Genomic DNA, 15,875 nt, shown 5'->3' with positions numbered 1-15,875 from the left:
GTGAGGGGAGGGACAGAGGGAGAGGGAAAGAAATCCTCGAGCAGACTCCCCACTGGGCTTGGATCCCAACGTGGGGCTCGATCCCAGGACTCTGATACCATGACCTGAGCCGAAACCAAGAGTCAGATGCCTAACCAACTGAGCCACCTAAGTGCCCCTTTTGTTAGTTTTTATTTATTTACTTTTATTTATTATTTTTAATTTTTAAATTTTTATTTATTTGAGAGAGAGTGTGAGAGGACAAGTTGGGGTGGAACAGAGGGAGATGGAGAAGCGACTCCCTGCTGAGCAGGGAGCCTGATGTGGGGCTTGATCTGGGACTCCAGGATCATGACTTGAGCTGAAGGCAGATGCTTAACCAACTGAACCACCCAGGTACCCCTAGTTGATTAGATTTTCTAGAACAGGGCCACCATCCCTTTCCTGTGATTTCAAAACCCAGCGTGATTGAAAATATTTATACATATTTATACATCATCTTTTATACATTATTTGGTAGCAAAACCTGACTTGAACTAACATGAGACTATTTATCACTGCTAGTTATTCCTTTTAGGGCATGAATGCTCATGTTTTGCTGCAGAAATGCTAATACATTTGATTACAGGATGCTACCCTTAATACTGCCTATTTTACATGTATGCACTAATCAACCTTTCTAAAATCTTCAGATTTTGAAATCTGAAACTCTTCTGGACCTCAGTTTCAGAAAGAGGGGTTTTGGATTTATGTTAGCACTTTTCCCCTTTATCATGAGAACTACTGAAATCATGTTACTTATTTTTTTTTAGAGAAGAGGAGGGGGGAGGGGCAGAAGGAGAGAGGGGGGGAGAGAGAGAATCCTAAGCAGGCTCCACGCCCAGTGCAGAGCCCGATGTAGGGCTGGATCTCACCACCCTGAGATCATGACCTGAGCTGAAATCAAGAGTCGGACACTGTACTGACTGAGCCACACCCAGCCACTCCCATGTTATTATTTCATAAGGGAATCTTTTAATCATATCCTATCCTCCAGAAATACTGTAAAGAAGAAACTGAGTTTATTTAGAATATAATATATCTTTGGATGGTATTTTTTTTTTAAAGATTTTATTTATTAGAGAGAGAGAGAGAGCAGGAACACAAGCAGGGGGAGTGGGAGAGGGAGAAGCAGGCCTCCCGCGGAGCAGGGAGCCTGATACGGGGCTGCATCCCGGGACCCTGAGATCATGACCCGAGCCGAAGGCAGACGCCCAGTGACTGAGCCACCTGGGCACCCCTGGATGATGTTTTTTTAATAATAAGTTTTTTCTTCCCATGGTCATTTCTCTTATGTTGGTATGTTTAGCAATTAACTATATAAAAATCCCCAAAATAAAATTTAAAGTTTCTTATCATCTATGAAACAGTAAATTTATTCTTAAGGTAGTGTAGTTGTAGGTTTTTATTTTTGTCATTCCAGTAGAGATTGAATCACTTATTTTCTCAAAATGAGTAAAAAAGGGAATTGTACCAGATATTAAGATGATACTGTATGATGCGAGCTTTCCCCAAAGTGTCTTTAAAGAGTAGATTAGGGTCACCTGGGTGGCTCAATCGATAAGCGTCCGACTCTTGATTTTGGCTCAGGTCATGATCTCAGGTTTGTGAGATCGAGCCCCATGTTGGGCTCTGTGCTCACTGGGGAGTCAGCTTGAGACTCTCTCTCTCCCTCTGTCCCTCCTGCCTCTTCTGAAATAAATAAATAAATCTAAAAAAAAGTAAAGAGAGTAGATTAACAGTTCTTTTACCAGTAAGGAACTTGCTCTGTGAATTAACATTTACTTTCCAAGCAGCTCTGTTCTGTAGGGTTTTTTAAATCTATAAAAAAAATTCTACTTTGAGAATTTTGTGAACTATAAAGGGAAAAGTACTTAATATTAACTTCAGGTAATTTGAATCAACTTTTGCAGTGAATTTTAAAATTCCTAAATGTATGAAAGGTATAATACCAGAAACAAAGGTATTACATTTTTATTCCATATTGTAATGTTAAAAATAAAATTTTCTATTTATTGTCTATAACTCTAAATATAGTAAAAGCTGACGTAGAGAAGATACACATTTAATTTGGGACCGTACTTTGCGTGCCTGGTCAGATGGTGTAAATATTATTATGAAACAGCTTTTTAGACTAGAATGGAAGCAGTTTCATAGAGAAGAATTTGTAAGTATCTATAGCCCATGTCTCCCAACTACTGCTTTGGGTTACAGGTTGGCCGCCTTTTACAGCAATTGGCAATGACCGGCTCTGAAGAGGGAGATCCCCGGACAAAGAGCAGCCTTGGAAAATTTGACAAAGTAAGAATGAATACTATCTTGTGTGAAATACCATTTATAGAAAATTTTGCCAAAGTATTAGTGAACTTAACTATTGTCTTTCTTAAATCTTGTCCTTTAATTTATTAAGAATAAATTACTCTTTCCAATTACCCTTGGTATAGCTATAGAGAATACAATGTTGGATCAGCAGCATTTAAAGGAAGATGTAACTAAAGATTACTAATTCTCACTTAATTGAAGTGTTGAGGAGATGCCACTGTAATGAGAGCCAAGAGCTTTTAAGATTATTTTATTTTAAAAATTTGATAAGGCGCCTGGCTGGCTCAGTAGAGCATGCAACTCTTGATCTCGGGGTTGGAGTTCTAGCCCCATGTTGGATGTAGAGATTACTTTAAATACTTTATTTATTTATTTATTTAGAGAGGGCGTGCATATGCAGGCAGGGGGAGGAGCAGAGGGAGAGGGAGGGGGAAAGAATTTCAAGTAGACTTCATGCTAAGTGTAGAGCCCCATATGGGGCTGAATCCCATGACCCCGAGATCCTGATCAGAGCAGAAACAAGGAGTCCAATGAGCTGTCCAGGCTCCCCGGGCACAGAGATTACTTTAAAAAAAAAAAGTCTTAAATAGGGTGGCTCAGTCAGTTGAGTGTCTGATTTTGGGGTTCTGTTCGGATCATGATCTCACGGTCCTGAGATTGGCCCAGGTTAGGCTCTGTGCTCAGCCGGGATCTGCTTTAGAGTCTCTCCCTGTCCCTTCCCTTCTGTCCCTCCCCACTGAGTGCATGTGTGTGCACACATGCGTACACTCTCTCTCTCTCTAAAATGGATGAATCTTTAAATAGTGTAATTAAAAAAATCACAGAAGCAAATCAGTGACAATTGTATAATTTTAAGTGTATTTCATAAATATGTTTTATAGCATTGTTCAGTTAAATTAGATTTTAATCATATTTGAGTAGGCTATACATTCAGCCTTATTTATTTATTTATTTATTTATTTATCTTAAGATTTTATTTATTTTTCAACAGAGAGAAAGACAGCGAGAGAGGGAACACAAGCAGGGGGAGTGGGAGAGGGAGAAGCAGGCTTCCCGCTGAGCAGGGAGCCCGATGTGGGACTCGATCCCAGAACCCTGGGATCATGACCTGAGCCGAAGGTGGACACTTAACAACTGAGCCACCCAGGCGCCCCACCCCATTCAGCCTTATTTAAAATTCAGAGGTTATATAGTGAAATTCCACTTTCACCTCTGATCTCTAACCTTTATTTCCTCCCCAAAAGGTTCTCAATGTTCTCAGTCTTTCTTGTTTTCTTCAAGAGTTCTATATGTATACAAGCAAATTGTTACATATGTTTTCCCAGTCACCCCGTCCATCCCTTTTCACAAATGGTAGGGGAATGTGCACTGTTCTGTGTCATGTTTGTTTCACATACCAGAATTTCATGGAGACAATTCTATGTCAATTCAAAAAGAGTTCAACTTTTTCATTGTTGGATTTAATATAATTTTCAAGAAGAAAAACTTTTGCATGCTTGTCTACCTTAACCAGAAATGTTGTCCCCTTATTTTAAAGAGGAAATATTTCACTGTGATCTTTTCCTGTTTAACAGAGCTGTGTTGCTGCTTTTCTTGATGTTGTGATTGGGGGCCGTGCAGTGGAGACCCCTCCAATGTCCTCCGTTAATCTTCTGGAAGGATTGAGCAGAACTGTGGTTTATATAACCTATAGTCAGCTTATTACTCTGGTAATGGCCTTATTCTTTAATAGGATTTTCTCAAAAGTAATTTATCTAAGCATGGGCAGAGTCATAGATGAGTACATTGTGTGAGAAATAGATACTGTGTTTGAAAAATTGATCTCACTAGCTAATGTCCTTTTACCTTTGCCAGGTGAATTTTATGAAGAGTGTGATGTCTGGAGATCAACTGAGAGAAGATAGGATGGCTCTTGACAATTTATTGGCAAACCTGCCCCAGGCAAAGCCAGGAAAAAGCAGCAGTTTGGAAATGACTCCCTATAATACTCCTCAGCTGTCTCCAGCAACCACTCCAGCAAATAAAAAGAATCGATTGCCTATAGGTAAAGAGCATTTCTCATATTCGGGGTTTCCCTTAAATTTAGTATTTTTTTATTGGCCTTCATTACTGCTCAGTGTTTTGGAATACGGTTTTAAATAATTTGGGAAAGCCTTTCCCTTTGTGTTTACTGATACTAATACAATTTTAAAAAATTTCACCAGTTAAGGTTTATGTGTAGGCTTTAGCTTTATCTTTTAAAGATTTTATTTATTTATTTGAGAGAGAGAATGAGAGATAGAGAGCATGAGAGGGAAGAGGGTCAGAGGGAGAAGCAGACTCCCCGCTGAGCAGGGAGCCCGATGCGGGACTCGATCCCGGGACTCCAGGATCATGACCTGAGCCGAAGGCAGTCGCCCAACCAACTGAGCCACCCAGGCGCCCGGGTTTAATTAAGTTTTATTAACTTAGTAAACATCTGTTATCTATACACATACATATTTAGCATTACCATGTACTCTGTACCAGACTCTGGATGAGCACTTTATAGGTGTTGTTTCATTTAATTCATGCAAAAAAATCCATGCAGAAAGAGTAGGTGTAATCACTATCCTGCATGGGGGGCACCGTGTTAGACACTGGGGATACAAAGACCGTTAGGATATGCCGTTGCTCTGGTAGTTGCTGATAGTCTAGTTGGGGAGAATAAGAGGAGACCAATTGCCGTCATTATGCTGTGTTTGATGGAGATAAGCATACATGGAGGCTTATGGGGCACCCATGTTGGTGATAGTGTCAGGAGAAGATCCTGGAGACAGTAAAGCTTATACTTTCTCTTGAAGGATGAATGGGAGTGAGGCAAACTAGACCAGAGAGGGAGAGAAAGAGTGTTTAGGCCAAGGGAGCAGTGTTTCAGTGCCAATTTTTTAATGAAAATGAGCTTAGCAACAGTTAGTGAACATTAATAGTTACTTTATTTTACACATTTTGAAGAATGGGATTTCATTTTCAAACTTCCATGAGCTGGTTTGTTAAGAACTGACAGTTTCTTAAAATTAATCCATCTTACATTTAACCTAATATGGAATAATATCATCAACAAACATATGGCATCATATTCTTCAAGTCTTTGGCTTTCATCATCCCAAAATGTCAGTTTTCAGAATTGAAAATAGAAAAAAAATGAAGTTTGACACTCAGTGATTTTTTAAAAATATTTATTTTAGAGAAAGAGAAAGGGAGTGGGAGCACATGAGCAGGGCAGGGGGCAGAGGGAGAGAGAGAGAAGCAGACTCCCCATTGAACGTGGGGCCTGATGTGGGGCTCGATCTCACAACCCTGAGATCACAGCCTGAACTGAAATCAAGAGTTGGGCACTTAACCAACTAGCCACCCAGGTGCCCCAGCACTCAGTTATTTACTTATTTATTTTTAAGATTTTGTTTATTTGCTAGAGAGAGAGTGAGTGACAGTACAAGCAGGAGGAGTGGCAGGCAGAGGGAGAAGCAGGCTCCCCGCCGAGCAAGGAGCCCGATGTGGGACTCGATCCCAGGACCCTGGGATCATGACCTGAGCTGAAGGCAGACGCTTAACTGACTGAGCCACCCAGGCGTCCCAGCACTCAGTTATTTTTAATATTATAACCTGTTTTCACTTTTTTAAGATGAAGAAATAAATGATTTTTAGTAAATCAGAGATTTTTCCTCCATTATTCACTCCTGTACATTAATTCTTTCATTTCTCGTCATCTCTAAGTATCATTAAATATGGGTATAATGGAAAGTAAACTTCAAATGTTTGCCCACTATTACTTTGTATAGTCATATGACCTGGTCATTGAATTTATTTCATATTTTTAAAAAATGTGTCCATTATTCAGAGGGTTGATTTTCTTTCTGTTTAATGCTTTTGCAACCCAGGACAACAGTTAGCAGCCATCACTGCCTGGGATTCCTCAGCCACCAATCTCACTGCTCATATTACTCTAGTAACCCCATTTGGTGGGTAATAGGCTGTTCTTCCTCTTCTTATATAACTTTCATTTAAGAAATAGTTTATGAAAGTGTGCTCCATGTGCATGTTGCTTTTGCTTTATGTAAATTGCTACATGGATTTTGATTACTTGCATTTTTATAAATTATAAGGTTTGTTGCTTAAGATTCATGTAGTTGTTCATAAAGTTGGATTTAAGTTCACAGTTCAGTAGAAGACAGTGAGTGAGGGTCAGCAAATAAAAGGTGGGAGTGAGCCTGTGTTCGACTTTTGGAAATTGATCTGTACTCTGGATTTTGAAAGTAAGAGTGATTAATGAACAGATCTACAGCATTGTGTAGAGGACTCTCTCTATATTTTTTTTTTAAGATTTATTTATTTATTAGAGTGGGTGCACACACGGGGTGGGGAGGGGCAGAGAGAGAGGGAATGGGAAAGAAGCTCAAGCCGACTCCCCGCTGAGCGCAGAGCTTGGCATGGGGCTCAATCCAACAATCCTGAGATCATGACTTGAGCCAAAACCAAGAAACCAAGAGTCAGAAGCTCAACCGACTGAGCCCCCAGGTGCTGGAAGAGGATTCTTTATATTTCTGTCTTCAAGTAGGTCAGCTTTCACTCAAAGTGAAGTTGAAAGACTTTTGTTATTATAGAGTGTTTTTGCTTTATGTCCGTGCTTTTGATTATTTTGCACTGAAGTAGAATTTCTATTTAGTATTCCAGTTGTACTGAATTTTACTGCCCTCTGAAAGAAATTTGAAGCTTATCACGGAAGACTTAAACTCATAGAGAAATTGTCAAACTATCTAAATCTTTCAGTATCTAAAAGTTCTTGTAAGATGTGTAGGATGATTATTTTAGAAAAAAAGTATTACTTGTTTTTACTTAATAGGTAAAACTTGCTTACTTACAGAAAAAAGCACCCCAAAATAATTAGATTTTTCATTAATTTAGAATGTTTCTATAAAGCAGAAGGGAAGTCTTTTTTCCTGCATTTTTGGAAGGAGATTAGTACATTTCAGGAAAAATCAGTGTGTCTTCAAAAACTGATTCTGATTTTGTCAGTGGTTGTCCAGTTAGCATATATTACTTTATATGGCTCTCAGATTTCTGTATGGATTTTTTGATGCTTGTAAGTTCAGTGGCAGTTAAATCCTTTTATAGGAGAAATAGTTGAAGGTATCTTGATAAGAAATAAGGTAGCAAGCCTTAAGTTGAGAGATGTGTTTGCTGTTCTGCAGGTGTGCTCATCTGTGTGTCACTCGATGTCAGATACACATAGACTATTGTTTCTATCAGTTTTGAAGGAGAATCTTTGTCAGTCATCAGAGTAACTGGGAAGATGTTGGGTTTTTTTTTTTAAATTCATATTCTCACCACTCTTTTTGTGCATGTGCAAATGTCCTACATTAATAGAAGATACATTTTTGTATTTACCATTTTCTTCATCTTGTCTTGTCCTCTAAATTATCATATTTGAAAATTTTTTTATTAGCAACTCGAAGTAGAAGCCGCACCAATGTGCTAATGGACTTACATATGGACCATGAAGGGTCATCTCAAGAAACCATCCAGGAAGTACAGCCAGAAGAGGTGTTGGTCATTTCCTTAGGGACAGGTCCCCAACTCACTCCAGGGATGATGTCGGAAAATGAGGTATGAATGTATTGTTAATTTAACTTATAGCCATCAATATTAAGGAATTAGGTTCTTTTTTTTCTCATTCATGGTCTCTTGCTTCTATAAGTCAGTATGCATTTAATGAGTGCATTAAATGCCAAACTCCCTGTGAATAGTTCTGGGGGCCTTTCACATCAATATATTGAATTGATGGCATGGTAGTTGGTGATTAGGTCTACACCAAAAGGAATTTTCCTCATTGTATAGAAGAGACAGGAAGCCAGGAAATTGTAGTATGGAAATTGAAAAGACTTTTCCAGTGACCTCTAGGAAATGTTTTTTGTTTCTTTTCTTTCTAATGATATAGTGGTATTCTTGCTTTAGAAAGCGAGACATTCTTTAGAAATACTCTGTTCTTTGGTTGATTAGGAAGAAATGGAAGACAGAACTGAAAACTAAGAAAGTAAAATATTTTGAAGAAATGGTCTTGGGATGTGGGCATCGCTTTTAAGATATTTGTAAACAGAAGAGCTTGGGACAGAGGCAAAAAGAATGAAGAAATCAAAAAGAAGCAACATTTTATATTCAACACGGACTGCTTATTAGTCGAGAAAACCTATTCATGGGGCGCCTGGGTGGCTCACATAGTTAAGCATCAGCCTTTGGCTCAGGTCATGATCCCAGAGTCCTAGGATCAAGTCCCGCTTCGGGCTCCCTGCTCAGTGCAGAGCCTGCTTCTCCCTCTCCCTCTGTCATTTCCTCTGCTTGTGCTCTCTGGCTCTATCTCTCTGTCAAATAAATAAAATCTTTAAAAAAAGAAAACCTATTCATGACCTGGAACAAAGGGACCAGTTCTAGTGGCCGATGAAATGATGATAGTGGTTGATACAGCCATATTTGGAACTGTGTGTGCCATGACCGTTAGGAAAGAGTTCTGTCAAACTCCAGAACTCTGTATGTACACACACACACACGCACACAAATGAGCTGGCAAAAACTGTCTGAATTAACTTTTTAGGAACTCTGGAATGTAATGAACTTTTAACATCTAGGGGAATGTTGAATGAGGAGAAACAACTGTTGAATTTCAGTCAGGGAGCTCTGTGGCATTTTACCTTCCCGTGTTAACCTCCCTCCATTTCCCAGCTCTGGCAGCCTCGAATCCCTGTGCAGGGAAATATCTTCATTATGGTATGAGCCTTTTGTTTGATGTTAATCTTATCATTTTCTAGGCCTTTAGATAGATTTTTCCTGAAGATTCTTTGTATGTTGCTCACTATGAGTTTAAAGTACCAAGTTATCTTAAAAATACAAAATATAAAAATTTTATGTCTGCATTTAATTTCAAGCAAATAGGAAAATAATTCTATCTTTATTTGAGAGGGAGGGAGGGGGGAGGAGCAGAGGGAGAGGAAGAGATTTTTTTTTTTTTAAAGATTTTATTTATTTGAGAGAGAGAGAGAGAACACCAGCAGGGGGAGGGGAGAAGGGGCAGAGAGAGAGGGAAAAGCAGACTCCCCACTGAGCAAGGAGCCCGACATGCTGCTCGATCCCAGGACCCTGAGATCATGACCTGAGCCAAAGGTAGACACTTAACCCACTGAGCCACCCAGACACCCCGGGAGAGAGAGAATCTTAAGCAGAATCCACACCCAGCACAGAGCTGGACATGGGGCTCCATCTCACAACCCTGAAATCATGACCTGAGCCAAAAACAAGAGTCAGACGCTTAACCAGCTGAGCACCCAGGCACCCCAAAATAACTCTTATTTTTAAATGGCTTTTTAAAAGCATCACATGAATAAAGGTATAGAGCCATTAAAAAAACCCTTTAATTTACTCATTTAAATGCAGGGCCAAAACAGCACCTAGAGGTTTTTGGGTTTTTAAATTTTTCTTCTTTTTAAGTGAGGAGACTATTCTTCCTTCATATTCTGCCAACAGCCTAGGATCCCAGTGGCTGTGATTTTGAGTTCCAGGTGTGCTTAAACATGCTATTAGATTTTCAGCAAAGCACTCAGTTCTTCATTAGGTTGGAGATACATGTTTACAGCTGAGTTATGAGGCTTGTGTGTAGTGAAAAGTAATTCTGTTATTTGGAAGTCATCTAACAAATAGAAACCTTGTAAAAAGGCCATCAGCTCTAAGCTAGAGATGGCTGTGAAGTCACACTTCAGCTTCTGGTATGGACTTTTGTGACTGTGTATATGGTGATCGAGACAAGGTTCAAACTGGATTGATTGAATTCTGGTGCCTACAAGATAATTTGTTCCTATGTTTTCTTCCTGTTAAATTAGCTTACTAACTTTCGAAAAAATGTACTGCAAATTTAATGTCATTTTGCTATGCAGAATGCTTTCTGTGCATTTTTTAATTTAATCCTCAAAAACGCCATGGCATGAATACTGTTACCATGACTCTTTAAAGATAAAGCTTAAATCCCTTACCCAAGATTACAGAGTTGGCACATGGCAGAGCCAGAAGGACCACCAGCTTGCTGATTCCAAAGCCTTTTGATTGTTATAATCCTACCCATTGCTCACTGATACCTGATTGCCTGTTCAGTCTCTGATACCGGGTGATGGAAGGGCATAGGTTCACTTTTGTTTTAACTGATCTACTTTTATTCTAAGGGTACTTAAAAGCTTGATCAGAATCTTGTGAATGGGTTTTTAGTTAAAAATGAGAATTTAAGATTAAGAAGAACGTAAATATGCATTTGCTGTGGTCTGTTTTCCTATTAGTAATCTTTCAGTTCTGATAAACCAATGACATTTTATTTTTTATTTTTTTATTTTTATTTATTTATTTTTTTTGGCATTTTATTTTTCAGGTCCTAAACATGCAACTTTCAGATGGAGGACAAGGAGATGTCCCTGTCGATGAAAACAAACTCCACGGTAAACCTGATAAAACCTTGCGCTTTTCCCTCTGCAGTGATAATCTGGAAGGAATATCTGAAGGTGAAGGGTTACTTCATTCAAAGAGTTGTGTGATTCAAGTAATACTTTGTTTTGTGATCTTTAAAGGAGCCTTATAAATTATAATTATACCATCTGTTCCTCAACCTGAGGAGAGTAATGAAGTTTTCCTCTAATGATCTTGAACAGTTGGCTATAAAGATTGTTTCTGGAATAAATTAAGATTGCAAGAAAAAAATTTAAAAAGATTGCAAGAGACCTTTGATCATATAAAATGGAGAAGATACAAGTCTTCATTGAGACTTGAATAATGCCAAGTTTCTCTAGTATTAATTAATGTATACCAAAGCTTATGGAGCTCCTTTAGAGGGATATAGTGCATGTCTAGATGGGAAAAATGGACTCACTAGTATTTTAGGATGTTGTGTATACTTTTAATGTTCCATATTTTTTCATACACATACACCTTTATGAAGCAGGAAGATACAATGGAAATGGAGTAATATTAGAAAATTAAAAGGGTAGATTGTGAAGTGAGAATTTGTCATTTCATGTATGAGGACAGACTTTTTTAATGAAGAAAGTTGAGTTTACTGTTTTTATTTATTTTAAAGATTTTAATTTTTTAAAGATTTTATTTATTTGTCAGAGGAAGAGACAGAGCGCGCACAAGCAGGGGGAGCAGTAGAGGGAGAAGCAGGCTTCCTGCTGAGCAAGGAGCCCGATGTAGGACTTGATCCCAGAACCCTGGGATCATGACCTGAGCTGAAGGCAGACACTTAACCGACAAAGCCACACAGGCGTCCTAAGTTTACTATCATTTTAAACAAAACATAATAGCTTTCCCTTTTTCTTTGACTTTTTAGAAGTAATGTACATTCATTCTAGAAAATGCAGAAAAGAAATGGAATCATCTGTAATTTTACCATTCTGTGTTTTTTTCTTGGGTGTGGAGCCCAACATGGGGCTTGAAATTATGACCCTGAGATCAAGACCTGAGCTGAGATTAAGTGTTGGATGCTTAACCGACTGAGCCACCCAGGAGCCCCTACCATTCTATTAATAACAGCATTTTGGTTTATTTATAGCAAAAGTAGGTTTATGTTGTTTTGTAACCCTTTTTTGTTTAAAGTATAGCAGTGACATTTCCCTTTGTAATTTAACATTGTTAAATATCTTAGGTTCTTAATGGTTTTTTTTTCTTTAACTTCAAGTGGGGATAATTTAAACATTCTTATATGATTAAACATATAGATTGTTTCTGCTTTTCAAGCATTATAAAAAGCCCTTTGAGGGCCGCCTGGGTGGCTCAGTTGGTTAAGCAGCTGCCTTCGGCCCAGGTCATGATCCCAGGATCCTGGGATCGAGTCCCACATTGGGCTCCTTGCTGAGCAGGGAGCCTGCTTCTCCCTCTCTCTCCCTCTGCTTGTGCTCTCTCTGTCAAATAAATAAAATCTTTAAAAAAAGAAAAAAGCCTTTTGACAAGCAACTTTCGATGAATTTTTGAATTGTTTCCTAGGATAAATTTCTAGAATTTATCACAATTTATCACAATTGCTGGCTTAAAGGGCGTGTGTATTTTTAAGGTATGGATGCAGTATTAAAAGCACCTTGGGACACCTGGGTGGCTCAGTTAGTTAAGCATCCCACTCTTGAGTTCGGCTCAGGTCATGATCTCAGGGTAGTTAGATTGCACCCTGTGTTGGGCTCCGTACTGGGCATGGAGCCTTCTTAAGATTCTCTCTCCCTCTCCCTCTCCCCCCCCCAAAATAAATAAAAATTTTTTAAAAGCACCTTAATAAAAATAAGTACATAAATAAAAGCACCTTGGGGCCCCTGGGTGGCTCAGTTGGTTAAGCATCTGGCTCTTGATTTCGGTTGAAGTCATGATCTCGGGGTTGTGGTATCAAGCCCTGCATCCAGCATGCTCAGCAAGGACTCTGCTTGAGATTCTCTCTCTCCCTCCGCCTCTCCCCATGCCCCCTGCTCGTATACTCTCTCTCTCTCTCTCTCTCAAATAAATACATATATAGAAATAAATGTACCTTAATCAGTCTTCAGTCTGTTATGAAGGCATGAAAAGTTGTATGGTGGCTCATTACTTTTAAAAAGCTCACTTACAATATAAACATTTCTCTAGGTCCATCAAATCGCTCCAATTCAGTATCCTCTCTAGACTTGGAAGGAGAGTCTGTATCAGAACTTGGAGCAGGACCTTCTGGGAGTAATGGAGTTGAAGCTCTACAGTTATTAGAGCATGAGCAAGGTAAAGTGAAGCTGAACACAGTTGCTCAAATAGCAAAGAATTTACCTGGCTGCAAGATAAACTGTGTGTTTCCATGTAGATTGGCTGTGTTCAGTAAAAGAATTAAGTTGAAGTTGATTATATAATGACCATTAAACTTGCATTTATTCATAGTTCTTTCAGTTCTTAAAAATGTTTAGTTGGTAAATGAATTTTTTAGGCTTAAGCTACATAGAATAATTAAAATGAATTGCTTGAATTAGGTAATAGCATTTCAATTCTGTAATATTGCCATTTTAAGGGATACAAAGATAAATACTTGGGGTTAAAGGAACTTAGAATAGGGAGAAGATGGTATACAAATGTCTAAAAGTGTTATAAAAGTGCCTTGGCAGTTCTGAGTGAGAGATGCATATGGTTGAAAGTGTAGGGGAAAGCTTAGTGGAAGAAAATGCTATAGCCTTAAAGCTCGGCTCAAATTGCGTTGGCAGAAACTCAAGATGGGGCATTCTAGGTGAAGGAACAGAATAGTATAAGCAAGTCAGGGAAGTGGGAAACCATAGTACTTATTCAGGAACTATCAGATATGGGAATAATGTGGGGTAAGGATTGAAAAGTAGATGGATATATATTGTGCTTTAAGAAGATTAATTTGAAAAAGCTCTTTAGATTTGTTCATTTAAAGATCACTGGTGGCCTTTGAGGGAGTGTTGAGGGCAGATTGCAGATCAGCTGGGTCTGAGACCAGAGTGGGCATAAAAATTACCTGGGAAACTAAAAAAAAAAAATTTCCCATGTCTCATTTCTGGAAATCCTGGTGCAGTTCATTTTCATAAAGGAAAAGAGCATTGCCAGTTGGGCTATGTGTGGCTTAAATAAAAGAAATATTATATTTTACTGGATTAGTTCGTCAGATCAGTTAGGATTAAATTTTCTGCAAATAAGAGAGAAACCTAAAATAATCCATTAAGACAGAAGTTGAAAGAATATCACTTAACAAGCTCTCTAGGTGATTCTGATGTAGGTGTGGCTGTTCTGATGTAGGTGGTTGGTGGTCTACATTTTGTGAGCACTAGGTTAAGAAGTAAATTGAGACAAATTATAGACTGCTTCTCAGTCAACGGAAGAGAGAAAACTCTAATATCAGGGGGATGTATTCAAGTCAAATGAAGAAAATATTTTAGTATGGGCTTATCAGTTAATTATTTCCAGAGTAATTGCTACATAACAAACCATCTCAAAACTTAGTGACTTAAAACAACAAACATTTATTTGTGCTCTCAAGTCTCTGGGTCAGCTGGGTGATTCTGATTTGGACTGGGCTGACTCATGTATCTGCAGTCACTGGTGGTTGAGTAGGGAGCTCTGCTAATCTTAACTGGGGGATAGTTGGTCAGTGAGGAGAGCTGGCTGCTCTAGGATGACCTTTGCTTTGTTCCATGTGGTCCCTCATCCTCCAGCAGGCTAACTTAAGCTTGTTCTCATGGCAGAAGCAAGGATGAAAAAGAGGGCAGAATTTTATAAGTGTTATAGGGTTTGAGGTTTATAAGGGTTTGAGGCCTAGCCTTGAAACTGGCACACTTTTTTACTCTTTTAGCCAAAGCAAGTAACAAGGCCTGTGCAAATACACAGAGAGGGAAATATATCCCATTTTTTTTTATTAGCATATAATATATTGTTTCAGGGGTACAGGTCTGTGATTCATGAATTACACAATTCATAGCGCTCACCATACATAGCACATACCCTCCCCAATGTCCGTCACCCAGCCACCCCATCCCTCCCACCCCCCTCCACTCCAGCAACCCTCAATTTGTTTCCTCAGATTAAAAGTCTCTTATGGTTTGTCTCCCTCTCTGATTTCATCTTGTTTCATTTTTCCCTCCCTTCCCCTATGATCCTCTGTCTTGTTTTTCAAATTCCTCATATCAGTGAGATCATATGATACTCGTCTTTCTCTGATTGAGTTATTTCGCTTGGCATAGTACCCTCTAGTTCCATCCATGTCATTGCAAATGGCAAGATTTCATTTTTTTGATGGCTGCATAATATTCCATTGTACATATATACCACGTCTTTATCCATTCATCTGTTGATGGACCTCTGGGTTCTTTCCATAGTTTGGCTCTTGTGGACATTGCTGCTATAAACATTGGGTTGCAGGTGCCCCTTCGGATCACTACATTTGTATCTTTGGGGTAAATACCCAGTAGTGCAATTGCTGGGTCATAGGGTAGCTCTATTTTCAACTTTTTGAGGAACCTCCATACTGTTTTCCAGAGTGGCTGCACCAGTTTGCATTGTGTAGGAGGGTTCCCCTTTCTCCACATCCCCGCCAATGTCTGTCGTTTCCTGACTTGTTAATTTTAGCCATTCTGACTGGTGTGAGGTGGTATCGCATTGAGGTTTTGATTTGTATTTCCTGATCCTGAGTGATGTTGAGTGCTTTTTCATGTGTCTGTTGGTCATTTGGATGTCTTCTTTGCAGAAATGTCTGTTCATGTCTTCTGCTCATTTCTTGACTGGATTATTTGTTCTTTGGGTATTGAGTTTGATAAGTTCTTTATAGATTCTGGATACCAGCCCTTTATCTGATACGTCATTTGCAAATATCTTCTCCCATTCTGTCATTGTCTTTTGGTTTTGTTAACTGTTTTCTTTGCTGTGCAAAAGCTTTTTATCTTGATGAATTCCCAATAGTTCATTTTTGCCCTTACTACCCTTGCCTTTGGCAATGTTTCTAGGAAGAAGTTGCTGTGGCTGAGGTCGAAGAGGTTGCT

At 38.9% G+C, this 15,875-nt stretch overlaps 1 protein-coding gene across 8 annotated transcripts in view; it reads left to right on the top strand.

The window, feature by feature from the left end:
- GAPVD1 (GTPase activating protein and VPS9 domains 1) overlaps positions 1–15,875 on the top strand; it is a 79,772-nt gene that overhangs the window by 30,764 nt on the left and 33,133 nt on the right. For 6 of the 8 annotated variants that reach the window (XR_003211459.2, XM_025887948.2, XM_025887947.2 and 3 more), the window contains exons 5-10: positions 2,233–2,319; positions 3,915–4,049; positions 4,195–4,384; positions 7,805–7,965; positions 10,763–10,892; positions 12,991–13,116. Coding sequence is in view for 7 of the 8 variants with exons in the window: in XM_025887948.2 (XP_025743733.1) it covers positions 2,233–2,319; positions 3,915–4,049; positions 4,195–4,384; positions 7,805–7,965; positions 10,763–10,892; positions 12,991–13,116 (829 nt within the window). In the remaining variant the exon portion in view is untranslated. The remainder of the gene's footprint in view (positions 1–2,232; positions 2,320–3,914; positions 4,050–4,194; positions 4,385–7,804; positions 7,966–10,762; positions 10,893–12,990; positions 13,117–15,875) is intronic. The other 2 variants (XM_025887949.2, XM_025887946.2) reach the window with 1 other exon arrangement.

Source organism: Callorhinus ursinus, unplaced genomic scaffold, assembly GCF_003265705.2.
Source record: "Callorhinus ursinus isolate GAN/ISIS: 27379988/994484 unplaced genomic scaffold, GSC_fseal_2.0 scaffold24, whole genome shotgun sequence".
Classification (NCBI taxonomy): domain Eukaryota; kingdom Metazoa; phylum Chordata; class Mammalia; order Carnivora; family Otariidae; genus Callorhinus; species Callorhinus ursinus.
This window is presented reverse-complemented; position numbering and strand designations above follow the sequence as displayed.